Source organism: Ciconia boyciana, chromosome 1, assembly GCF_034638445.1.
Source record: "Ciconia boyciana chromosome 1, ASM3463844v1, whole genome shotgun sequence".
Classification (NCBI taxonomy): domain Eukaryota; kingdom Metazoa; phylum Chordata; class Aves; order Ciconiiformes; family Ciconiidae; genus Ciconia; species Ciconia boyciana.
The window spans coordinates 38,503,742-38,530,094 of NC_132934.1; the positions used below are offsets into that span (position 1 = coordinate 38,503,742).

A 26,353-nucleotide genomic window follows, 5' to 3' on the forward strand; every position below is an offset into this window, starting at 1 on the left:
TAATCATTTGTTGAAGTGGATATTGTTCTTCAGTGCAGACAGAAACCATTTTCATTGCTTCCTAGCCACAGCACATTACAAACTGCGTGGCCCTTGACCGTCGCAAGAGGCAGCACCCAAACCTTATACAGTCTGAACACAACACGACACGGGAGCATCACCCTTGAACAGGAAACTTTGCCAGCGCTGGAGTATTACCTGCTTGGACAGAGGCTCTGAGGAGAAGATCCCGGGTACCAGAGGCATCACAAACAGGGCACACCAGCTTGGCATGGCCGGGTGGCAGCGCAGAGGGGGAAAGGAGGACGTGGTGGAGGGCAAATACAGAGACAGAAACACCTGCCCTTCGGTGCTATCCCCTCCTTTGCAAAGGCACAAGAAGAAGTTGCTCTTCTGAAATATTTTTAAGAGCTGTGGGGCTGAAAGCAGAGACAGGGAAACCAACCCCATTGTGCCACTGTTTTATGAGGGTGCTCTAGGAAAGCCATCGTCCCAACCCAGCGCTGATGAGACCGCAGCAGGCCACACAGAGCAGTACTCGAAAAACTAAAGCAGCATCTTTATTTTATACATAACCGTCAGTATAAAAAGTTTATTACATAAGAGCTGTTTTGTTTACAATATATTATATTGCTTCAAGCCAATGCAGAAAGTTCATACGTTATAGTTCTACTTTGTTTACAATATATTACGTTGGTTAAATGGCACCACTGCAGTGTATTTTTAATACGCAGTACTTTGCAAAACTGTAAAGCCAAAAATGACCTTGAATTGAGTTATTCAGTTTTTAAATTAGGCAACTTGTTTATTTTATTTATTGTTCTTAGGGAAAAGTCTAAATACACAATAGCAAAAATGTAAAATGCACCTTTCCTTTGTCTTAGGCAAATCAAATCTGTAGTCATTGAAATGATTCAGGTTAGCATCTACAAGGTTTTCTGCTTGAATATTGTTACTTAATTTTGGGAAAATTTTTGCAGCTATATAATCAAAAAAGGAAGTTTAAACATAACTGAAGTATAGTACAACACACCATCCAAAGCGCTGAAAGAAGAAGCCTATATAATCAAGCTATAGAAGTATTTATAAAACTTAAAAGGAATAGTAAATATCAGCTCAGTGGTTTATAATGAAGCTAATAAAATTCCAGCCGGTAATCTTAACTGTAATGAACAGCGTTTTAACATTCAATCCATGAGAGGTTAATGAAGGCTATGAACTTTGTGTAACATGAACCGTTTCAGATGTTGGAGTTCACCAGATATAATTGGATTCGGGTGGAACATGCCGCTCCTCGGCCCTTTTCGGTGAAGGCGTGTGCTGCCTGTGCTTGCTGCCTGCTGGCCTCAGGGCGCTCAGACCGCTGGCTCCATACCCTGGAAAATTATCCAGTTCAAGAGAAAAGAAACCACAGAAGCGGGCTCGCAATCCGCAGCTAATATTTCAAGTGGAAACAGTCTCCCCGGTTTGAACAAAGGATTTTGCTATGCCTTACTCAAGCACTCGCCCCTCTCTGTGCCCCCCGGGATGGACGAGGTGCTGCCAGACAGAAAGATGCTCTCGCCTCGCCAGGGAGCCCAGGGACCATCAGCACGCCCAGGCTGTCACTCAGCCCTGGGTTCACGCGTGCACAGCCCACGCCAGGAGGGTGAGAGTCATGTCAATCTGCCGGCGACGGGCGCTAAAGAGAGGCGTAAAGCATCCCCCCGGGGACAATCTGCGCCAGCTACCTGAGCTTGGCTTTGGTTTATGGCTGAATGCAAAGAGAAAGAACAGCAATGACAATAAACACCTAGGGGGAAAAAAAGCAGTCTGAAACAGGCTTAGCAGAGCTGCTTTGTTGTGGAAAATGAAAACGAACAATAAAAATGGAAATCAAAGTATTATGTTGTAATTATTTATAGTTTCATTTACCCATCTCATTACTTAAAGCTCATGGAAATGACGTTGAAAAACTGAGTCCCAGGTTCATTTTTAACCACTTCTTTTTAAGAAAACAGTTTTACCAAGGAGCCATTGATTTGATGGGCTATGAAGCAAGTCTCTCAAATTAACTGTAAATCCCCTCTCGAGAACAGGAGATGTTTGGTTTTAGTTGAAAAGAGTGAACTGCAGTGCATGCAGACTTGCATGTGCAATTTAAGCCCTACATGGGCCCTTCAAATGGGGGTGAATTTTACCCAAATGGCCTCTTCTCAGTTTCTTTGCTGAATACAAAGAGAGTTTTGCAGTGCTAAACACAGCAGGACTGTACACAAACTCCAAGCAATTAAGGATGGAAAACCGTGGGGCTGACAATAATATGTGACTGTTGACTCCTCATAACACAGTAGTTATGAGTTTTGGTTTTGTTGTACAGGTAATTGCTGCTTTGGGGATGGTCATCTATAGTAACATCTTTTTTTTCACTTGCTATCTGAGTTCTTTACAAGAGTATTACAAGAAGAAAAAGTTCATACTGAACTTATGAAGTTCATATTAATTTCCATTTTTGCTAACCATAACTTATATTAATGGTATTTCTCCTTCAGGGAATGACATAAATACTTAAACACAGGTCCACTAGCTAACAGCAGAAAAGTGGACTCCCCAAACCTAATTTTCACAGCATAATCCATTTTAGTTAGATAATACTCATTATTTAATGAAACAACTATATTTGTTCTAATATATTTTAATGCAATACAAATCACAGGCATCAACAGCATTTAATAAAAACAAACATTCAGTTGATGCTGCAATGTAAGGTTCACATTTCTTATGGCTAATTGGTGGGTTTTATAGCTGCAAATTTTTTCAACTTTTTAATCATTGCCACTTAAAACATTACATGTGAATCATTAGCTAACAGTGTTTAAGCTAAACATCAATATCTCATAGGAGAATGTGCTGTCACAGCACTATTGCACATGAAATATAAAATTAAATCTGAAATTGTTACCGGATATATCCAATTGTATTTCAAATAATTTTATAGTGCTATTTTAAATCCAGTGAAATGACCAGTTGCCTCACTGGGTGTCAAATGCATAAATAAGGATAACAGAAATTCATTTTAAGGACTTTAACTTTGCTTTGGGACAATATCTTTTGTGGTCTGTGGAGCATGGGTGGGGAAGAGGGGGAGAAAACTTGGAAGTCGGTAAGCACAGATCTTGCATAACTCTTCAAGTTTTCCCCAAAGTTTCTAACGGACATTTCATTTTTTCTAAGTTTTAATCAGCTTTAAAACCTGACAGAGTTTTATTTCTAAAAATGCCTACCCAACATTTTAAAGCCAGCTGACACTACTGAGGAGGTCTGATGGACTTTAGATCCCTTCCATACCAGGGGTGGAAGACACGAGGTCATCTAGAAGTCTGGTTGATACCAGATTCTGGAATTTCTAATACAAGGGTGATCTTGGTAAAATACTTGTAAACAATTCTGAGGGGTTTTTAAGTAGTTAAAACCACGGAGCATTGAAAAATCTTCATTTTATTGTTTGGATTAAAGATTAGAAAGAATGGAGTGTGGTATCATTAATGAGGCTGGAAAGGCTCTTGAAGCAGTCATTTCTGTATGGCATCGGATGTGTAAGACCCCCGATATGGACTCTCGGGGTTTGTTTCTCACTTACTTTTATTGCAGTGTCTCCCGTGCCAGCCTTCTTTGCACTGGCATCTGTTGGGCTCGGCACAGGTGCCGTACAGGCCGCAGCTGGGTTCGCAGACAGCTGTAAGAAAGCGAGCGCACACGCCTGACCTCTTGCCATTTCATCCAGAGACAGCGTCACATATTTGCTTTCCTGCTGTTGTTCCTCACGATGGGTCGGTCCTGGCACAGGCTGGGGCTCTCACAGTAAATCTGTGACTTTGCACTGAGTGTGTGCAGAGCCCCGAAACATTTCACCCCCCCATTCCCCGCAAGGTCTGGCTCAGTCTCTGGCAGAGAGAAGCAGATGGAACAGCAGAGCTGAGCATACACCAGAACCAGCGGGAGAGGAGGGCAGCCCCCAGCATCCCTCTCACAAAGCGCTCCCGTTGGATTTTAATGCTGCAATGTATTGACGTTTTGGTAAGCATTTCTCTATTTCTAAACTGCTATTACTAAGCTGACACATCGCTGTTTTATAGAAACTCAGAGTACAGAAGAAACTGTGGGGAGGCTTTTGTAAAAAACGTTTCTGGTTTCATAATTCCCTTAAGTCTGGTGTACGCTGTATGTCCAGGAAATAAATTAACCTGAAATACTTTGACAACAAACAATTAGTGCTGACATTGTGTAAAAAGATACTGTACAGCCAGCTTGATGGTACTGCAACAAGGACTGATGGAGAGGCTTTGGTACTTACGCTTTGAACACAGGTCTCCCTGGTAGCCTTTGGAGCACTTGCATTTATTCTTACCAGTACATTTGCCTCCATTTCGACAGGGCTGATGGCACTTACCTAGAAATCGAAAGCACAAAAGCAATGGTCTTAGGCCCCTGCACCTACTGGAGACAAGTGTTTGAGAAGCCTGCCTTGCATCCGAAAAACTCATCGGATGCTGGCGTAGGAGTGTGCACTGTGGGTCCGTCAGGAAGACTCTGCTGCAAGCCTGTGCTTCCAATTTATATGCATTCTTCTGCTTTGAAAATATGACAATAATTTGGCAGGGCCAAAGCCCGTGTGTCCATGCAGCTTTTGCCCAGACTTGTGCCACTTGGACCCCACAGAGTCCCCCGTGCCACCGGTCAGTATCTCCTCCTGCTCTCCTCACCCTTCGTGGGGGAGGCAGCACTGTCCAGACTTGGTGTCTGCAAAGAGTGGGATCCCTACCCAGGGAGCACAAGCAAAAGAAAATCTGGTGGCCTCCGAGAGAGATTTTAACCACGAGGAAGCTGAGGAACTGACAGGTATGGCTGCTGCTGGCAGACAATAAATAGATTGGCTGGGCCTGCCAGATTGTGGCTGTGGAGGACCACGGTGCTGTGGGTGGTGCAATGGGGACTGTTCCCCACCACAGCTCAGAAACTAAAGGCGCATTAAAAAAGCATGCCCTTCTTTCCTTTTTGCAAAGAACAGAGCATCTTTGGTAACAGTAATTAGAACTGGCAGACATTTTTCAAGGCTTCTGCTCTGGAAATTACTTTCCCTCACATTCACACTTGGCCAGAGGAAGAGGCTGGGTCTGACGGCGCTGTTTGGCCCTGACTCGCCTTGCAGGGAGGAGGTCCGCGTTGGTGGAGGAGATCCACAGCCAAGTTCCTGCTGGGCCTGACTTACACCAAGTGCCTTCCTCAAACTTCACATCAAGTCTCCCATCACCAGATGTCAATCCCTTGTTAGAATTCATCTGCATTATTGAACTAATTAAATCTTCACTCATCTCTAGGAAGGGTGAGCACAGCGCCCACGAGCCAGGTCACTCCCAGGCTGAGGGAGGCTCACTGCCACGTCCCTGGGCACGCTCGGGCCATCAGGACCTACACCCTCAACCTCTTGCCTCCTTGGTGGCCATATGTACCAGTGCAGCTTTTCCTACTGTCATACAAAACTTGTTTTCATCTTTTCTAATCCCACAACATTTTTCTGTATTCTTCAGAAAAGAGAAGAAAAAAGCCCTTCCTAGATTTAGCACTAATATTTACCTGAATCTGTGAGCAAACAAAAACTGGAACCTGGGGCAGCAAACTGCTTCCTTTGCTTTCCTTTTTGTAAAAAAGGATGTTAAATGAGACCTGCACATGATGATTTAAGCATCAGCACTCGTCATTTCCACTGCTGGCTTGCTGTGCTGAAAACCTCAGCAAATGCACCCATGATCACAGGCTGCCCCCTTGAGAGCTCAACACCCCAGGTAGTGCTTGCTCAGCTCTCAGCCCCATCAGACTTCTGCAATGCATGTCTGTATCATCAATATAAAAGAAACGTTTCTTCCTAATGTGCATAATTATTTTAATAGCCCTGAAACAAGCTTCATAACCAGCCAACGGAACAAACCATGCTCTGCAAAAGCACTATTTCCCTGAAGAAGCCTCTGGAGAGGGAACCTGTAGGTATTCTAATTTGCAAGCATTTGGATCAGAAGTAATTAATGACCAAAAGGAGCAATGCTAAGGAAATCCAGGGATTCTCCTAGTTCTTGAAGTAACTCCGGAGAATACGGGTCAAGGGGTCTGATAACAACTTCCACAGAGTTGCGTTAGGGAAATATTTGGCTCAGCACAGCTCAATTAATTTTGGACTAAGATATTTTCACAGAATGAAGGAAAGAGTAATAACTGTCTCTGTTATTGACTGAGAAACGGAAAAAGCAACAAAACAGTTGGTGACAAATGGGGGAGGAATCCAAAACAAAATAAAACTCTCTGGACTCAAACTGAAACTCTAATTAGAGACAATGCATAACTATAGCTAGAAAAAATCTGGAAGACTGTGAATGCTTGTTAGTATTGTAGACTGGGTCCAGTGCATTTCCCAGGAGTCTTAGAGTGATTCAACTATTAGACAAGCACTCAAAATCTTTAAACAATATTTAAAATAAAAAAAGAACTTTGCAATTTTCAGAAGATGGCTTTCTGCCTGTTGAAAGGTTTTCTCCCCTTGTTATTTCAAAACCCCCATGCCTGAACGTAGCTGGCCCTGGATCTAAGAAAAGAGACTGAGCTGTATTTCTCCTCTGGTGTTTCTAAGCCTCGTCTAGCATTTCTTGCAGTCTTCCACTGTTGTGCTGGCACTGGTGCAGTGCCCAGGGGTGGTAGCAGCCATCAATCACGGTCTAACAATTGTCATCGCAGCTTTACAAAAGCCAAGGCAAGTGCATAGCTTTCCTTGCTCTCATCAACATGATCCCAGTTTAGCTCTTAGCATACTCTGATCCTGTTTTTTTTTTTCTTTCTTTTGTACAGAAACTGGTTTACTGCCTGTATTTTAATTAATTTAATCTGAGTTGTACAGGTAAGCCTTTGCAAGAAGCCAAAGTCAGTTGTACCTATCCCAAGTAGCAGTAGACAACAATGAGCTTAAGAGCCCCTGGGACAGACCAATTAAGTGGAGCACCCTTAATTATACATGCTGTAATATCAGTTCTAAGAATTTTCCTCGAAAAAACACCACTGGCATAAAATACATGCTTCTCAAACTTTGAACCAAACCTTATTCATCATCTGAGAAGTATCAGCAGATGACTTCTTGGGGAATGAAGAAAGAGGCAGAGTGTCAAATTTGAACTTGATATAAGCAAAGGTAAATTCAGTGGAAACCCACAGTTGTTCTTGCTGACATCTGATCTGAATTTATATCAAAGGGCAATCTTTATTAATTTAATAACAGTAAAGCTTTGCTTCTTCCATTTCGCTCCAGTTTTGATTAGGTAAAAAGGAGTTGCAAAATGCCTTGTAATGCATAGAGATATGGTGAAACATTTACATGTCTACTGTTTGTCTACATGTAAATACTGTGCAAAATGTAGGTCTTACGGTATCTGTGTTCTTTCTTTGCACAGTAATTCATTTATTGTCCCGTAGTGGCACTAGAGTTTATTTCCATGCGTTTCCAAATTATTTGATGATACAAATTTCGTAACTGTGAGAAGAGCCTGTCTTTACTGATGCATATTAAGAAATCAGCTCTTACGGGCTCTCCCAGGCTAAACGCTGCTCTCTGTGCTCCTGTGAACATGCACTGACGCGCACTGGGGAACGTCAGTGAGATTATTTACAGCAGGGCAAGCTCCTCGCACAGCGTCCTGTTAGAAGCTTTAAGCCAGAAAGAATGACCCGGGTGTATGGTCTCAAAACTGAAATGCTCATACTCTGTTCAAGTGTGGGGAACTACAGAATTAATCCAATTTAACCCACCTATGAGAAAACTCTTCTTTTAGTGAGATCAAATACTTGACAGCTGACCTCCCAGGTCTGTTCCAGCCTGGCTGTATGTCCACCCCCAGCTTTACACAGCACACTTAGATCAACCGTGAGCTAAAATATTTTGAATTGCTTTGATGCTAAACTTCTGAAAATAGCAAGTCTTTTGATGTTTGTGAAACGGATTTTCAAGTTGCCATGTGAATGCAACTTAATACTTCAAGTGAAAGCTCTCAGCTCTTACGGTTCAGTCCTCCCTTTACCCCAAACCCTTCCATTCCCAGCTTATAGTAGCCCTTTCAGACGTGCAGGCTCAAACCTATTCTGCTGTGCACAAGTACGAATTGCCGTAACTTTTGAAAATAGCTGCTCCACATGGGCTTGGCACAGCAGCACGTCTGTCTGCCACAGAGTATTGCTTGCGTACTTATGGCTTGAGGGCTGTTACCAAGCCCAGTTACTAGTACAAACAGAACAAGGTAGGGGATGAAATGGTCTAGCAATGAGTCAAACTTATCAGTAGGAAACTCATTTGAAGGCATGCAGCATCTGACTCCCCAAGGGCCCCATCCTGCCATGTGAGCCCTTTGCTGTGAGCCCAGCAGAGGCAGGCAGCACTTCATCATTCAGACACCAACACTAGAATAAGTTGATGTAAGTGAAAGCAAGCACACAGAGATGCTACTCACTAATTTCACATTGGTCTCCTTCATAGCCCGAAGGACAAATGCATTTGCCCAGGTAGAAACACGTTCCTCCATTCAAACAGGTTGTTGTACAGTTTGCTGAAACAAATAAAACAGGAATGAACTAAGTCACTAATAAGAACTCAGTCTGACTTGGCCTTAATGTTTTCTGCTGCTCATCATAAATAAACATTGACTATGTTTAAAAAAGTTGCATTAACATCTTTTCATCTGGTTTATAAAGGAAGACTGAAATGTGGGTTTTCCTACATAATGCTTTACACGGGTACACACACAAGTCAATATAGAAGGAGACAAGTGAACAATACAGCAATGCGATCCGTGAGGACAGACTGTGTTACATCTTTATCAATCCTCACATGTAAAGCTCGTTGAAGGATCAAGTCACTATTGCTATTGAAACTGCCAGAGTCTGATAAAAAGAGCACAACCTAGGACTGGAAGTTACTTCTGCAAGAGGATACTTCACTACAGTTCTTAATTAATGCCTTGACTAGAAAGAAACCTTTATAAGTTTTTGCTGTGTGGTGACATAGATGCAAATGCTGTGTCTCTCACCTGCCAAATTACTTACATTGTGTTAGACGTGACTTTTCACCAAACAGCTGGGATTCACATTAATCCTTCAAGACATTGGGAGCATTTCATTACAGTGTACTTTTGAAACATTTTTTAAATGCAGTAAAGGTCTCATCAAGGACTAGATGCAAGTCAGAAGGACATTGACAACAATTTGTGCAAGCATACCTAAAGGCCTAGGAAGGTTCCCATTATTTTGCTGGAAAGTCCACTAGGACCTTTTGCATTTAGTCTTTACTTCATATAGTTCTGCAACAATACATGCAACATGACGTTCTGTAATCTGCTCTGCCATGAGCAGGTCAGTTATATTTCTACAGGAGACTACTTGGTTTTTTCTATGTGGTAGCTTGGACTGTCCAAATTACTGATCTGAACAACTGATTGTTCCTTTTTATCCTTCCTGAGCCAGAACGTAGCAACAAAAAATGAATAGCCTGCTTATTTTTTCATGTGTCCAGATGCAGCAAATTAATGTACTAAATAATTAGTAAAACTAATTTTACTCCAGGAAACTAGAGTTCAAATAGAGATAATTTTTTTTCCTAGGCCAGAAATATAAGTGAATTTTGTGGTAGATGCCACAGCTTTCAGTGGATCAACTAAAGCAGTTATCTAAATTACCCTTCACAGAGCTGGCGTATATGGATGCCTGCACATTCAGCTGCGAAAGCACTTCCAACAGCTCCCAGGTTGTGCTAGAGCATCTATTTGAAGAATCACAAAACTTTAAAAACTTACTTACTACATCACTTGCCTGACTTTCCAAAATCCACTCCTAGGGGGAAACTAACACAGGGGAATAAAGAGAGGCTGCCGGATACGGAGCCCAGGGGGTTTTGGCCAGCAGTTACCTTTGTCGCAGTTGATGCCATAGAACCCCGGGGGGCAGATGCAGAGGCCGGGTGTAATGCAGAGCCCACCGTTCATGCAGCGAGGAGCACACAGCGCTGAGGAGCAGGAAGAACAGAAAAAACATCGCTGGTGTGATAGCAACTGTCTATTTGAATACACAGCACATTGTCTCCTTAAGCTACTTTTCCTTCCGCTGAATGGAAGAAGTCACCTTTGTAAAGCATCTTTGTAAGTGGATTTAATCAATTACATCTCTGGTTTGTATCTGGCAATGTGTATACAGCATTACTAAAAAAAGTGAAGATTAAATTGTGTTCAAATCCGGTTCCATACGTAAGCAGAAATTGCCTCTTGTACAGTTTAATTCCAAACTGGGGAGAGCAAAGTGCTCACCTGCACGCTCTGGATATTTGAAGTCCCCCCCCTGTAACTGGACTCTGGTGCTGCAGCTGGTGCCTCAGCCATGCAGACAGGACTGTCTCTTTGGGGGCTGCGCTCAGAGGTGTCAGCAATTCAGTGGGGTTCCCAGGCAGGCTTTACAATGAACCTTCCCTTCTCCCTCTGCATACCTGAGCATAAGCACGGATACCTAATTTAGGCTAGGGGGGCCAGTCATGTGGCCTGGTTTGGTGGCCAAACTGTCCTGCATGCTCTTCATGAACCTCCTCCAGAGCACCTGTGCTCTCCCAAGCCTTCTCTGCAGTTGTGGCCACCTTACAAGGCTGCTTCCAGTCAGGTGGCAATGCTTCATTTTATGGTTGCCCACAATTGCAGTGAGGCTGGGTCCATACCAGTGAGTTAAACAGCACTCAGCCATGGGGCGAAGTGGGAGCACAAGATCACCCATCTTGTGAAATTGTTGGTGCCATTCCTGGCACGGCTTTATCCCTGGCCAACTGGCAAACCCTTGTGGGCATGGCCCCAAGGTAAGCAGCGGCCATGGGCTCCTCCCAGAGAGGAGTTTGGAGGGAAAGAGAGTTTTGAACATATGAATGCAAACTGCACTGTCCCCTTTGGCCTCCAGGCCAGAGAACTCATCCTTTGTACTTAATATTTTGGATGTAGCCAGAGCGTCTGGGAGCTCAGTGCAGGATGCCATTGGAATAGGATGCCCACGGGGATGGTTTGCTCCATCTCAAGTCACCCCGGGGAGGGTCTGCCACTGGGGCAGGTGAAGGAAGAGATAAGAAGAGCCAGTTTCCTTGCCAAGTCACTCAATTTCTTGGTCCCCAGCTGCTGAAAATGTCATTTGGGGCTATTAGTCACTAATGGAAAGGAAAAGGAGACTCTTTCCTTCATCTTCCCATCTTTGTTGTCAGCTTGCCTCCAAATTAGATCTTATCTCCAAATTAGATATTATCTCCAAATAAACAAATGCTGAACAACAAAAGTCCTATGCTTTGTTTCCCAGCTAGTCCTTATTAGCAGAAGAATTTTATTTAATCTTTTTACCAGATGGATTCCCTGTGATTAAGGATCACTTAACTACTGTGTCAGTTTTTGTTAAAAGCAATCTCTTGGAGAGAAAACATCTTTCTTGTAAGCAATTCATGTTTCCATTAGACCATGGATGATGATAGTAATTCTCTTACGTGTGTGAACTCAAAATATATGAAATCTTCAGAAGAGGCCATTCTTTTAGGAGAGGCTACAGTGCAGTAGCTACAGTTTTGTTGAGATTATGGTAAAGAAGACAGTTGAGAAGATTTTTTTAAAATTACCTTTCTCACAGTGAGGCCCGTAAAATCCATCCGGACATTCACAGACGTGTCTTTCGTTGCAAAACCCTCCATTTCTGCATCCTCCTGGACACTCCGCTTCATAAAATATAACGACAATCTTAATTGGATATTACACACTTCAGCTGCCAGCCAGCTTTTGGTTGGATCAATATATTCCTTTGACACAACAGTGAAAATATTTACTGACAGATAGGCAAATGCTAGCAGAAATGGAAGTTCAGCTAAGACCTCCTCAAGAGAAATTAGTTCCTTTTTTGTTAGTCTACAAATAGAGGTTTCATCACATGTTCAGACAAACGCACGATGTGCTTGTTGACAGACTGTGCATTTCCATTGCTCTGCTGTTCTGTAAGTGCATGAGTGATGCGGGTGCTCTGCTCAGTCCAGCACTTTCCTCCACGCAGAAAGGAGCAGGCAGTGCAGGACTGGCATCACTGGTTAGACCTGCCCTCAGCACGCAGGACCAGTTTCAATTTCTGCAGCCTTAAGTAGACTGCCCTGCAACTTGCATTGCGTGAATTGCTACATCTGTTACTACTGAGGTGACAAAGTGATGAAATCTGTATTCAAATGAAAAAGCTGGCTTCAAGGCTAGAGGAAAGAAGGCCAGAAAGGAAGAGGAAAGCATTCCTGCACAGTGGTCCTACATCATCATCCAACCCATTCACATCTCAACTATCGATCAAACACTGGTCAAAGCATCTGGCAACACTGGCTGCTTTATGCAAGGATGAGAAATACCTCTGGGTACCATCACCATCCTCGAAACACCAGAGTCCATCAAACAAGAGGCAAAACAAATTGAACCCTATGGAACCCCATGAAAACATGACTGCTAGGTAGAAAAACAATTGCTCAAAAACACCTTCCTAGATGTCTCCCAGAGAAGGCGGCAGGCAGGAGAGGATGCCTACTCCCATTAGAAAAAGTGAACATCACTTGTGATCAGTGGTACCAGGGCCACAGGGCAGCTTTAGCAGAGCAGGCATGACCTGCTCATCTTGATGCTATGCTGCGTGACACTCTGAGTGAGAAGGTTCAAAAAACTCTGAGGTAGACTGAAACTCAGAGAGAAATCTTATTGCAACCATCTCCACCCAGACTTGAAGGTCATCTATTAGACAGCAATTGGCTGTAATGTTGGCATCATGTCTTTTTTTTTTTTCCCTTCAGTGTAACAGTGCTTTAAACATCGGGACTGACAACACCTGCCAACAGCATCCTTACTTCTTCTCCAGTGCCTTGTCACTTGATTTCATCAGGAAGCACTGGCACCTACCATCCATAGGCTGTAAAGATGTACCATTGATTCACACTGATTCCCAACTGAATAATACCCAAGTTCAGGTTCAAGCAGTTATAGCCTTTAAAGTGCACTTGTTTAAAGTGGCAAGGAATAGCAGGATGTCTATAAATTCAGGAGGGTCAGGTTGCCTGAGACATTTTTGCAGCCCACAGAGATTCTTTAAACTGTAACTCCTATTAATACAGAGGAAAACATAACTCTGGACTTAAACAAATTTGAATGATTCTCCCTTCTTCCAATATTTGAATCAGGTGACATATCTGTTAGTTAGACTCATACACAAATAGACTTTTGTTTTTGAAAATGTATCTAACAGCTGATTAGAGCCACAGGAAACAGGATGGCTGCTATAACTACAAGCAGTATTCTGCTGCACTCATGTTATAGCTCTCTATTTAGTGGGATGCGAAGGGTAACTCTGAGACTAAGCGAAAGGAAAGAAAATCTGATGTACCAGTCAGGTGGCTGGATGCTGTGTACAACTGCCAAACAAACAGGAAAGAGAGAGGAGGAAAGGTGTAATTTTAAAATGCTCTTCCATCCAAGGCCATAGATACATGAAGCAAAAAGTGTTGCTTTAAAAGTAAAGCTGTGTGCAGCAGTAGTAATAGTGGTAAAGGCTTTTTTGTCTTATTGTGTTCCAACACTGTACTCTAGGACTCTTTCTGGAAATGCTTCTCTCTTTGTACCCGAATGCAGAGCTGCTATTCATTACAGAAAATGCATGCTTACATACATACCATTTCAAACAGAAAAATAGGAAAACATAATTTTTTGTGTGGCCATCTCTTAGCCACAACAAAGCCTCTCCTCTCCCACAAAATTGCTCCCTTGCTCCCCTCACTTCCTCTGGCGGGGGCCCTTGTGGATGGCCTAGAATGATTGGAAACAGTGACCGGGGCCCTGGCAGGAGGAATCGGAGCTCCTCGCCCCGAACGATGTCTTTCAGAGGAAGGAAACTCACCCCTACTCTAACACCAACTGGTAAGGACATTCTCATCCTTCTCAGCATCTGTCCCAGAACACTGCGATGTCTGCCTCACAGGACAGAGGGCCGGAGTGGGAGTTACCCCAGTACACACTGGAAGAGACGAGGCGAGAAAATTCCTTCCTCTGCCCACCTGTAGAGTTTGGGAAATCATCCTTGCATCTCTCAGCTGGCTCCAGGAACAAAGGACCGGGACAATAATCACCCCCAGCTTTCCTGAGAGGCCATATGATGCAATACTGCTAAATTGTTAAATATTACATTGCATATCAACATAGTAACAACAACAACAACTAATAGCACAGAAACGATAACTTGGATGAATGCTACTACTAAACTGAGTTTGGAGCCCTCTCTCTTTAAGCCACATTTTTCCACAACACAGACCTGTAACTCTGCTTTCCCTATTAGATTACCCCAACATTATTTCCAAAGTTTATTAAGTTCAGTATCTTTGAACTGAACTGAAAATAAAAAGATAGCAAATGTCTTGTGTTGTATTTACTCCAGACACCCAACTTTGTACACGAGATCTGATTGATTTTACTTCCATTAAGCCCCCATTTTCCTTCCTGTTTCTCTGCCCACTTCTTCTCCCCCACCTCCACTTTCCCTGGGCTAATTGGCAGCAGCAAGGCTTCAAAGGAGACAAGCAGCTTTGCTGTTTAGGTGTAGTGAAGTTTCAAAGAATAAACAACTCCTGCTCCTGCTGCTTGCTCTTTGAAGCCACACTACAGCCAATTAGCTCAGAGAAAAGAGCGCAGAGAAGAAAGTGTGGGACTGGGAATGAAGATTTAATAGCAGAAGAATAAAAATCTCACTCTTTGTACATCAGCCCTGTCATGGGTTAATCTGATACGCTTGCACACGACATGGGATAACCGCCTTATCTTAGATACTGATTTTTCAATTTCCACAGCCTCAGTTTAAAGTGATAATTATAGTTGTTTGTAGTGTATCAAATTAATCCAGAAAGTCTTATTACATAGTGTTTATGGTTCATAGATTGGTTGATTAAATAGGTTCCCTCCTTTCCAAGTAAACACTGCAATAACTTCATGGCACCCTTCTTCTACCAGCACATCCTGTGTGTTTACTGCTTGATGACTGCAAGTATTGAGGACCAGCTTCCACCACCTTACCTGTTTCCAAAACCAAGAGGTTGCCATCTGAGCTCCAGAGAAGGTAAAGCCAAATTTTGCAAAAATGTTCTGATTTAGGATTTTTGCATTCGGTTTGTATGTGCAAGTTGAGATTTCAGGAACTGTTGAACTAAGGCACCAAACAGTATTTATTGAAGTCAGTGTCCCCACTACAGATCCCAGAAGTTCAGCTCTCCAAATTATGTACCACTTCTGGAAATGTGAGCCTCAGCTTGTTTTCACAGGACTGGCTCTCCTCCAAGCACCTCAAATCATTTGCTAACAGGTGATTCTCACATGATACATTTCTATCAACATCCTTGATGTGATGAGCTGTGAACAGGAGGATAAATGCCTCCAACCCATTCTGCTAAGGGAGACATAGCTGATAGTGAGAAAAGGGTTAGTAAACATGTAGTAAATGAACAGAGCCAGAACTGCCTGGCATTCACCACCATTGCTACACATTCTGTGAGCACTTTATTTCCATCTTCTCTAGCCATGCTCCTGAATGAAACATAAGAAAGTTAGGTGACCAGGTCTAACGGTATTTTGGCATGTCCTCTTTAGCGTTACCTTGCTGACAGGTTTTAAAGAAGATGGCGTTCTGAGGGGTCTGGAGAATAATATTGCCCTCTGAATTCATTATGATCACATTCACTTCAAATGCAGCGACCCCATCTTGTTTTCCGAGGCAAGGAAATCCAACCTGAACGACTTAAAGGAGAATAATAACAATAATATTTATATTTACATGCACATATATCTATACACATATAAAAGCATATATCAAAATACTAAAAAATATAGATAATATTTATATTTAAGCTTTAGAGTAATGCCATTGATGAACACCTGTAACACGGAGATACACAGATCACCTTATTCATAGGCAGCTCCAGGACTGGAAGTACAGCAGCACAGGAGATGAGCCTGCGCTCATTTACTGACACAACCCCAACAGTCTGCAGCACAGACAGCGATCTTAACGCAAACATACTTTTGGTTGCAGACAAGGCAATTACTCATGTGGAGGTATCTAAGGATACACCAAAACAAGCTGGAAGCCTGTATTTAATTTTCTAAGCTGAGTGGATCACTTCCAAGTCTAAATTTTGCAGGCTCTCACACAACTTCTGCAAAAACACCTTACACATTTTGGAAAAAAAGTTACTTTAGGTATGTTTTGCTGTTTCGGATATTGCAATTAATACTTAAATAAAATACTGATTTAATCAAAGCTTACTCCATAAAGTGCTGGCAAGATGGGACACTTGATAAATAAGATCGTGGGTGCAAATATTTAAAAAGAAGACAGAGACACATCACTCTGACAGAACTTGTTAAGTGTAGTGGTATTTGGAGATTGCCTTTCCAGGAAAGGTATTCAAAAACTTTTGAACTACAAAGAGTTTAAGTAAATAATTAAGGCCAGTAAATCTGGAGTATTTTAATGAGGAAGCAAGCCCGATACCTCAGAGCTATGGAATGCTCCTCTGTGATTGTCACAAGTGATCTTAAATAGTCTTCAGATGAAACGATTTTATCTCTTTTCTTCAAAATTGGCTCTTCCTAGCTGCTTTGTAAGTTAGATCCAGCTAATAGAAATTGTTTATTCATTTCTTCTGAAGCTGGCCTGAGATTTCAGAACCAAATATTGAGCTAACAGTCCTATTTGGCTTGTTTGAAATTGCTTGTTATAAAAAATCTTGCAAGTCATAATTGGGCCTTATTTGTTGCCTTGGTATAATACAAAATAATTTATTGCTGAAACACATTCTGCTTCTGGTAAGTCCTACAGACTGAAAGGTCTGTTGCAGTTTTCATTATAAAGCAATTTCATTGTTGAAGCACTTTTACACTGATCTTTTAAAAGACCCTTACAAAAAGCATGTAACCATGTGGTAAGAAGGAAACTCTTACAGTGAATTTAGTTTAAATGCAGTGAACTTCTTAAACTGTAGTAATCTTCTTACAGCGCAAGTGCAGGAAATCAGTGCTTGTATTGGGCTATGTGTGACTTAGCTGAGAAAATTGTTATGGGGAGGAAGATATGGCTGAAGTTTAATGATGGCACTATAGTCATATCTAGACTTCATTGAATCGGTAGGAAACCCCTGATCTCCCCTGAGATTTGGCTGTGGGTTTAAATGCCTAGGGCAAAGACCAGACATGCACCTCTTAGGGCTAAAGTCCAAGGGGACAGGTCAGAAACCCCTTATTCCAGCACTCCCCGCCCTGGAAGCATCCGTATTTTCGGACTTCCCGTAAGTCCGAACTCCTAGGCACACAGAAATGCAGTAAAGGACCCTCCTGTGAGCAATAAGCACTGGATCCTGGCTGAGCTTTGTGGTGGTTCAGAGCTGAAATAAAGTCCCTAAACTCTGCCTGAATCCCTGCCTTTTTATGCCTCTTCCAATAATGCTAAGCACGCAGTAACAGCACTACCATCAAAACAAAGCACAGAGCAAAAGTCCCTTGTATCCAGAACCACGGCCGTGAGCTCCCATGGGCTACAGAAGTGCTGAGCAGGGCTGTGGCTGGGCAAACCTCAGGTCTGGCCCCTGCTTCCCAAATTCAGGATGCAGTTTGCATTTGCCCATCACTGGCTACAAACAAGGAGAGGGAATCACAGCTCAGGGCTTCTCTTTGCTAGCCATCATCCCATCACCAGGCCACAGAATTGCCTCTCCTGTGCATTTATATTTCTGCATCCTCTGGAGCGCTTGCACCCAGGGCTGCAGAGCAGACGGCTCTAGCAGAAGTGAGGAAAATTTAACTAATTTGAAAAGGAACCTAAGGAAACCTAGTGATTCATATCTAATTTAATTTTAGCTGGTAATTAGAATGCTCTCCAGGGATGTGGAGGATGCAGGTTTAATCCCTTTTGTCTGGGAGCTCATGCCTTTGCCTTCTGTTCAGGAAACCAAGGTTTCCTAAATTTTCTCCAGTAGAGGTAGGTTGAGAGTAACTCCTGTGTGTCTGCACAGCTCTTCAAGTTTGCAGGCAATTGCTTTACCCACTTAGTTAATAACCAAAAGCCACCTACAGTCTCAGGGGTGGGATTGCTTAAGGGACATCTCTGAATTACCAGTCCCATTAGAAGCGGTCATGCAGGGTCTGGAGAAGGGTGGGAGTCCACGCGCAGCCCTGCAGCCCACTGTCCCTCTCTACCAGCATGGCAGAACGAGCACAGATGCTGCTGCACCCAGAGAAGGCATTGGTTTCTCCCACCGAGCCTGGAGAGAGTTTCAGCAGCTTTGGTTGCTCAGCATGCACGTTTTAATGTGTCAACACCAGCAGCGGGCAGGGAGAGGAGTCGTGAGCCTGGCCAGTGGGCTGGGGGGGCTGCGTGAAATGCATGAAGCAGCACTGTGCCAGCAGCCCAGGCACGTCAGCTTGCACCGGTGGCACCGGCACGGCACTGCGCTGGCTGGTGCAGACAGGGACAGGAGGGACTGGCTCAGGCCGCTTAGGGGGCTAGCCCCCTCTCAGTCACAGGCCACTACACTTCTTCTGGGCACAGACCAATAGCTGGTTTTACTTTCCTCAGTGTGGTGGTCAAGACATTAATCACTGCCACCACCAACAATGCCTGACTTCGTTTTGAACTTGCTGACCTCAGTTTGAACCACTGGATCTTCGCAGGCTTTCCCCTGTGAAATGAGCAGCCAGCCTATTCTCATTGGACAGGTACCCACACTCCTCTCAAACATCTCTTTTGGACAAGCTGAGTAGTCTTAGCTCTTTAAGCTCTCACTGAAAGGCATCTTCTCCAGCCTTCTTAACACCTTCCCATGTGTCTAGGTGTAACAATACCCGTCTTGTGAGCACTGGATCACATAGCAATCCTGGGATCTGGGGATGGGATTTTCAAATGAGTCTAAGGAACCTAAGTGATTTAAATCTAATTTAAATTCGAGGAGGATTTGATACCTCGTCTCACTAAGAATATACTGGATTAGAGAAAGTTGAGAGAAGGACAACAAGGCTGCATCCAATGAGGAGCAATTGAGTAGGTTGTGACTCTTCAGCTGGCAAAGAGAAAAATTAGGGGGGGACATAATAGACATCTACAAAATCATGACTGGCATGGATAGGACCAACAGTATGGATTGACTGCTGTCTCTGCCAGTACAAGGACTAGTGCCCACCACATGAAGCTGTCACAGCCAGACCTGAAACAACAGGAGGAGGATCTTCATGCAATGGGAGGCAGTGAACTCCTTACCAAAGCGATTGGAGATACCAGAAGATAATGGTATCAAGGAGAGCCTAGACAAGTACTGGAAAGAGAGATCTGTAACCCATGTGGGGTTATAAAAAAGACAAATCACTTAAGACTCAGGAAATCCTCCAAGCTGAAGCTAGTCAGAGCTGAGAGGGTAAACAGAAGTATCACATATGCTTGCCCTCCCCTTGCTCTTCCACAGGTCTTCTTATGGCCACAAGACAAAATACAGGCTAGGCAGGCCCTAAAGCACTAAAGGCATCCTTATGCTTTATTGGTGGTAGGCAAATATCCTCAAAGAAGTTTTAAAAGTCTGCTGATTTTGACAAGACTGGGTTCAACTACCTCTGAGTAAGATATCTAACTGTTAATCCTCATTTTTGTTTCCCACTCTCATGTTTAATACAGCTGTCTTTCCTCTTCTACTCCTCCTTAATTGCCTTTAGTGTAATCTTCTGGGCTGAAACGCTTTTTCAAGAAATAACTTGCTACTGTTGATTTGTTACTAAATACAAGCTCGTGACTGAATTTCTTCTGACATGCATATGTGCAGAAAAATGATTTGGTAATGCAATAGATTCAGGCAAACTAGACTAGCTTTATCAGAACTGTTTTGTGAACATATAAATTACAGAAATAACTACAAAGTAGCAAACATTCACTACTTTTATAGCATCTATTTATTTAAGGCTGCTTAGTTAATTTTGGCCAGCTAGCAGTCAGTGTAAAAAAACCACCATCATACTAATGGCTCACTGTTAAATAGCGTACATGCTTCAAATACTGTACATGTACTGATTATCAATTGCTGTTAAACACCGGACTCACTATAATGCCAAACAGGACTTAAATACAGCTTATATATACTAAGCGCAGTGGTGCACTGCACGTGATCCATGTAAGGAAACGCCATGGACATGCCTGTATTAGTCCTGGAACTGAGGTACCAGTGCTGCAAACAGGGTAAGTCCTTTTTGGCTTTAATCAGACCTCCCATCATGATGGTTAACAGACCTTCTGCTGGAACTATGAGATCTCATCTCCGGCCTCCCTGCACTTGTAGATTATGTTTTCCTAAACACAGTCAGAAGGGGGTCATTTTGGTCTAGCCTTTCTAGATAGTTAAAAATTAAAGGAGAAACTAGCTTATATTAGAGGATGCTGAGTGCAGAGCTTCCCACATATCTCACCTGCTTTATATGGAGATGGAAATAATGCTTAACAAGAACTTTGCCTTTGTGACTTTTTAGTTACTTTTAAGTGTCTTTACTTGCTAATTTATCAGGCTTGCAACCAATTAAATTGCAGCAATTATGAAATAAATATTATAGCACTCTTCGCCCAAATCCATTTTCAGTACCACTCATTCAATCCACACCGAATTGAGAAAGCAGTCATGAATGTTAAATTCCAGGTGCCACAGCAAAAAGCTGTGCTGCAACATTACTTCAACGCCATTCTACTACAAGCCGAAAATAGAGGATATCAAACACAAACTGTCAGAATTTATAAACTGAAAAAGAGAAGAGAAAGAAAGACTGGACAAAGATGTAAACCTGTATATCAGTGCTCCACTTGCAGCCCCATCCTCCTGTTTCATTTCTCATTTCTTTCCCATTTTATCCCACATGGTCGTCGGTTGGCTAAGGCTGATCATGAAACCATGATCACTAAGACACTACTGTCACCCAGATGTACATTTCTGCCTTTCTGCCAGAGACTATCACGTATTAGCCCTGCAACAGATCACGTAAACTATTACTTGTCCACTTCAGAGCAAAGTGGATTCGATAACCTCTCATGGAAAGCTTTTTTACTCCACCTGGCTCACTGTGCACTGCGGTGCTTCTGGAGCACTCACGTTGGCCTGGGCTCAGCCTCTGCTGTGCAGCTATAAGCTCCAGTGAAGGACTAAGAATGCACAACTAAGGGAAAAGTGGTAAATGATAATATCCTAAAATAGAACTTGTGTCTTTGAGCTGAACGCCTGATGACAACAGCTGCCCCAACTGGAAGTAAAATGTCCCCAAACTGCAACCTCTGAGAAACAGAATAATTTGATAACTATTCCTTATAGGGATCAAAGATTTTGTTTTCCAAAAGTTGCACAACTGAAGTAATAGTATTCATGCACATGAATTTTATGCAACAATTTTGCACAAGTTTCTGCTGATTTATCTACACATAAAAGCTTCATGCGACTTGGCTCAGACAAAATATGCTGCTGTAGTCAGGCAAGGCACTCACAAACTGTTCAGTGTCAAGTGCTGTGGCAAGCATTTCTTTAGCAATAAACTTTAGAACTGCAATTCATAATAAAATATTTAGACTTTACTGGCTGTGGAATATTTTTTACAGGAACACAATTTGTAATATCAACAGCACAAACCTGATGCTTTATGAGGAACTGTTCCAAGCAGAGGGATATTTATAGTTGGATCAGCCATTATGCCTTTATCCAAAGAGCGCAATGACAGGAACTCGTAGAAGTACTCAGCCTATGACAAAATAAATGAAAAATTGGTATGTATTTTCATTGCATTCACAGAAGCAAACTATTTAGCATATAAACTACAGCAGAAAAATACTACACTTTTCATTATGCCATTCACTGGATTTGTTTCTATTATTTCCCTGAGTGCTTCTTCACCTAAGCATAATTTTCAGATAATTTCCCCTTATTTCAGTTATTGCAAGTGACCATACAGTAATCAGGACCCAGCATAACAGCAAGGAAAATGGCACGCATGCAGTGAACAAAAGTTATACAGAGAAGACAGTTTTTACAACCCACACCTTTTATCTGTGCAGACCACAAAAAACGTATGAACACTAGGCTAATTCTTAAAGATTTTTTTTGGGCAGAATCCTCCTGGAACAGACTGGTGAGCCTGGATGACCTGCCTGCAGCATGAGTGCAGTTTAAAGGACATACCCACATGCATGATGCAACTGTGGCATGAGAATATCCGAGCTTGCTCTTGGTTGATCTGCACAGCACAGCACATTGCCTCGGGGAAACAGTGCCAGGCAATGAATAGCCACATTGTTGGAGCACCATGCTAGGACACATATCTTGCTTACAGCTCCAACACTGCCTTGTTCAACCTCAGCTCACTAAATTGTTCCAAGGGTGGAACTGAGAGCTCTCCTACAGAGTTGGCTTCATGTCACTCATTATTTACCGCAACATAAATGATTTGTTTTGGCGATCCCCAAAAGGTGTTGGCATGATTTAAAAACTACTTTCCACTACCTTCATCCTACTCCCGATACGCACTTGCATTGTGTGTAGGCTTTAGTACTTTCTTCCATGGGACTCTGGGCTCTCTGTTGAGTCATCTGTTCCATATTTCTTCATATTCAACACAAAGTGACATCATGCGTCTGCAGCGTAGCTGTACACACCACGTACACCTGAGATGTATGCATCTTAGCAAGTCACTGGAGGCTTCCACTACCATCAATGGCACAACTGCAGGTGTGCAGAGCAAGTGGAAATGAACCTTTTACCCTAAAGTCTGGCTTCTCATTTACCCTGAAGCATAAAGGGATCACAGGTAATTGTACCTGTGGCTCTCAGAAAAGCACTTGAGACCTTAGCATGGGCACTGGCAAAAATGTTTTCATCCAGCTACTCATTGATAGTAGACAGTATTGTAATATCTGCTTTTTAGCTAAAATAGTGAATTAAAGAGAGATTAAAGCCAAAATTCTATGAGAACTTTGGGCTGATAAATGGTAGTTAATTTATGTCTACAAGATGGCAGTCAATGTCCTTAGCCAGAAGACTGTCCTTTTTCTCCTCTAATATCCTGGCTCCCTAGTACAAGGAAGATGTGGACTTACTGAAGTAAGACCAGTGAAGAGCCACAAAGATGATCAAGGGACTGGAGCATCTGACACACAGGGAGAGGCTGAGAGAGCTGGGACCATTCGGTCTGGAGAAGGCTGAGGGGGGATCTAATCAATGTGTATAAATAACTGATGGGAGGTGTAAAGAAGATGGAGCCAGGCTCTGCTCGGTGGTGCCCAGTGACAGGACAGGAGGCAATGGGCACAATACAGAAAATTCTGTCTGAACCTGAGAAAACACCTTTTTACTGTGCGGGTGACTGAGCACTGACACAGGTTGCCCAAAGAGGTTGTGGAGCCTCCATGTGTGAAGATATTCAAAACCCAACTCAACACAGCCCTGGGAAAGCGGCTCTAGGTGACCCTGCTTGAGCAGGGTGGTGGACTAGGTCATCTCGAGATCAGACTGTCTGGTCTCAGATCAGCCTCAGGCCTTCCGTGATGCTGTGCTCTGCTAACTTGAGCAAAAGTCCCAGCAGCGTGTGAGAGACCATCTCCTTTTAGTCCCTGGTGACACCAGCAAAGCACTCGTGAGCTGGGTAGAAAGGTCATTACGAAACTCCTGATCAGCCCTGGCAGCACATCCACTCTCTCTGTGGGGACAGCAAGGAGACCCCAAACAGCATGCAGGGGCTACACTCCGCACGGACAGTCTTCAGAGGGTGTTGTGTAGCCATGGAGACCTCAGAGGAGGACTCGCAAAACAATAGAGAAGGAAGCGATGGGAGTTTTTAAGGGAGGGTTAAACACATGGAGTGTATGTGGGAGGGAGAGGGGACATGGAGAGAAGCAGTAAAACAGATGAAAATTGAAGTCTGGGGTAATGTTCAAAAGGCTGCTTTTAATTAAAGACATTTTTTTCCAATACAATATACCATGCCAAAATATGAAAACAAGCCATAAAGTCAGATTGTGAACATTTTTGTTTTCAAATAAAACTTTGGTTCAGAAAAATAATTATATGTCTCTACACATCTATAGAATAGCACAGTGAGTGAGTCAATGCTGTACTGTTTCTCATTGGTTAGCTTTGATGTTTGGTTATATCTAAACCAGGTTATAATGGGCTGGGATATTAAAACATTATGTTCTTACTATTCTAGTAAACAACAACTGGTAACTAGACCAAATAGCACCACTCCCATATTTCCATTCCAGCCACACTGTGGTAGCAGGTCAGCTTGTGAGCCAGAGCCCTGATTTGCAGGAAAGGAACTGAAATCCCATTGACTAGAGTTGAAATGATACCTAAGGACAGAGACAAAAAGAAAGTTCGCTGTGGGAAAGGGGACCGATTGCTGCATGAGCCCAATACTCACCGCCTTTCAAGGAAGGAATTCCTCTAGGCAGAGTAGAGGCGTAGCAGTGATTAGTGCCTGAGGCAGGAGTACGTTCTGCTCACACGTTAAAAAGATGGGAAGAGACATTGCACAAATAACAGGCTGCTCAGGAGGAAAGCCACGCATTGTACTGGGGGAAGATACCTGCTCTCACCATTTCTGTACAAAGGTTTGTACATCTGCTGAGTTGACAAAACCCAAACTTCTTTAAATGATACTATCTAAGAAGACCTGAAACACCTCAGGAAGATCCAGCTAGCATGACTTCAAAGTTATCAAGCCGTGTGCTGCAGAGTATGTTTGCAAACCACGTGTGCTGGACTGAGTTGGTTAAATTCTGATATAAAAACTATATACAAAAATCACAGTCTAGAGAGGCTGCATAGTGGAGCAGAGTAGTTTAACTCCTGAAACCTGTGAATCTGAAACAAGATTTGGCTGCCATAAATACTCTCTATTTGGAAAAAATCTGTCTTGACACAATCCCTACATCCAGTCTCCAGTATTGTCCTGCTGTAATTTGAGTTGATTGCCAATTAACTTGCATTAATCATCATGACTGAAAAGCAAACAACACACTCTCAGCAAATATTTACCATGCTCCAGCCTAGCATGAAATTTAGTCATGATGGTTAATAGGTCTGTGCAATTAAAGTATTGTCTAGTGACTACCATAATTTGTGCTGTAAGTGGTCATTGTGAGTGACCTGGTGGTGAGAACAAAATCTATAATTCTTTTTCCATTATAAAAGCATTCTTGTGACTTTTTTTTTTTAAGCCAGCCTATGAACTGTCTGATATGTGAGGGGCAAAATTTGGTACTGAAGCTAAATCTTAGAGGAACAGTGTTATCAGAGGTGATGGAGGAAAATGGGGTTTGAGATAAATTGTTGATCTTTGACAATTGCACACTCTGCATGCACAGAAGACTTTTTGGTTTTGGCCTGACTTCAGGAAGCACCCAAGGAAGAATTTGTTTTACTTTTGTGTAATGACTTTGTTTGAGACCCTCAGAAACTGAGGCAAGGGCTGCTGCAGACCTTGTGTGAACAGTCTGGGGATCGGTGCCTTCAGGCAGCAGGTAGCCCCACACAGCTGCCCTTTAACAGTTCCCCATGTGGGCAAAGCCCTCGGCAAAGGGAGGAAATTTCGTTTTAGGCAAATAATTCCATGGTTGGGATTAACTTTTATGGACTTTAAATGGCCATTTTCTATAAATCAGAGGAATTTAAAAGGTTATAAAAATAACGACTCCCTCTAACAAGTATTGTAGCAAACATCTGTCAGCAGTTTGGTTTTAAATGATATACACTTAAAATTCCTACAGAACTCCACTCCTCAGTACAAGATCTACTATGTCAGTTTTCTTATCACTCAGATGTCATGTTGTGCCTACCTTGTTTTTGTTTCATATTTAATCAAAGCATTCACAGGAATGTGCTTTATGTTTTCTTCATTTTGCATGAAAGATGTAGGATTAGAATTAATGGTAGTACCTGAAAGTGAAGCAGAGTAGCTTAAACTGTTGTATGTCACAGCTCAATAACCTAATGAAATCTGCAGCCTTTCTAACAAAGAAAAGAGAATGTGTGTTAGCTTTGCAAGTAGATGTAAGCAATTAACTATATTTTCTTCTCATTATTTTAAAGAGATCAGTGCTGAATGTTCTATTCTGTTATCAATTAAATGACAAATATACCCTAACGCCAATTTTCTACATTTAAAGAAAGAAACTAATCAAAAAAGTTCCTTTTTATCCCAGATCCATGGATATTTCT

The 26,353-nt window shown here is 42.6% G+C and overlaps 1 protein-coding gene across 1 annotated transcript in view; it reads right to left on the reverse strand.

The window, feature by feature from the left end:
• Window positions 1–595: 595 nt before the first annotated feature.
• WIF1 (WNT inhibitory factor 1) overlaps window positions 596–26,353 on the reverse strand; it is a 45,624-nt gene continuing 19,866 nt past the window's right edge. Inside the window, exons 3-10 of the mRNA XM_072877393.1 lie at window positions 21,770–21,878; window positions 15,726–15,866; window positions 11,693–11,788; window positions 9,971–10,066; window positions 8,520–8,615; window positions 4,334–4,429; window positions 3,620–3,715; window positions 596–1,376 (exon numbers count right to left, since the gene is read on the reverse strand). Coding sequence (XP_072733494.1) covers window positions 1,255–1,376; window positions 3,620–3,715; window positions 4,334–4,429; window positions 8,520–8,615; window positions 9,971–10,066; window positions 11,693–11,788; window positions 15,726–15,866; window positions 21,770–21,878 — 852 coding nt within the window. The 3' untranslated portion in view covers window positions 596–1,254. The remainder of the gene's footprint in view (window positions 1,377–3,619; window positions 3,716–4,333; window positions 4,430–8,519; window positions 8,616–9,970; window positions 10,067–11,692; window positions 11,789–15,725; window positions 15,867–21,769; window positions 21,879–26,353) is intronic.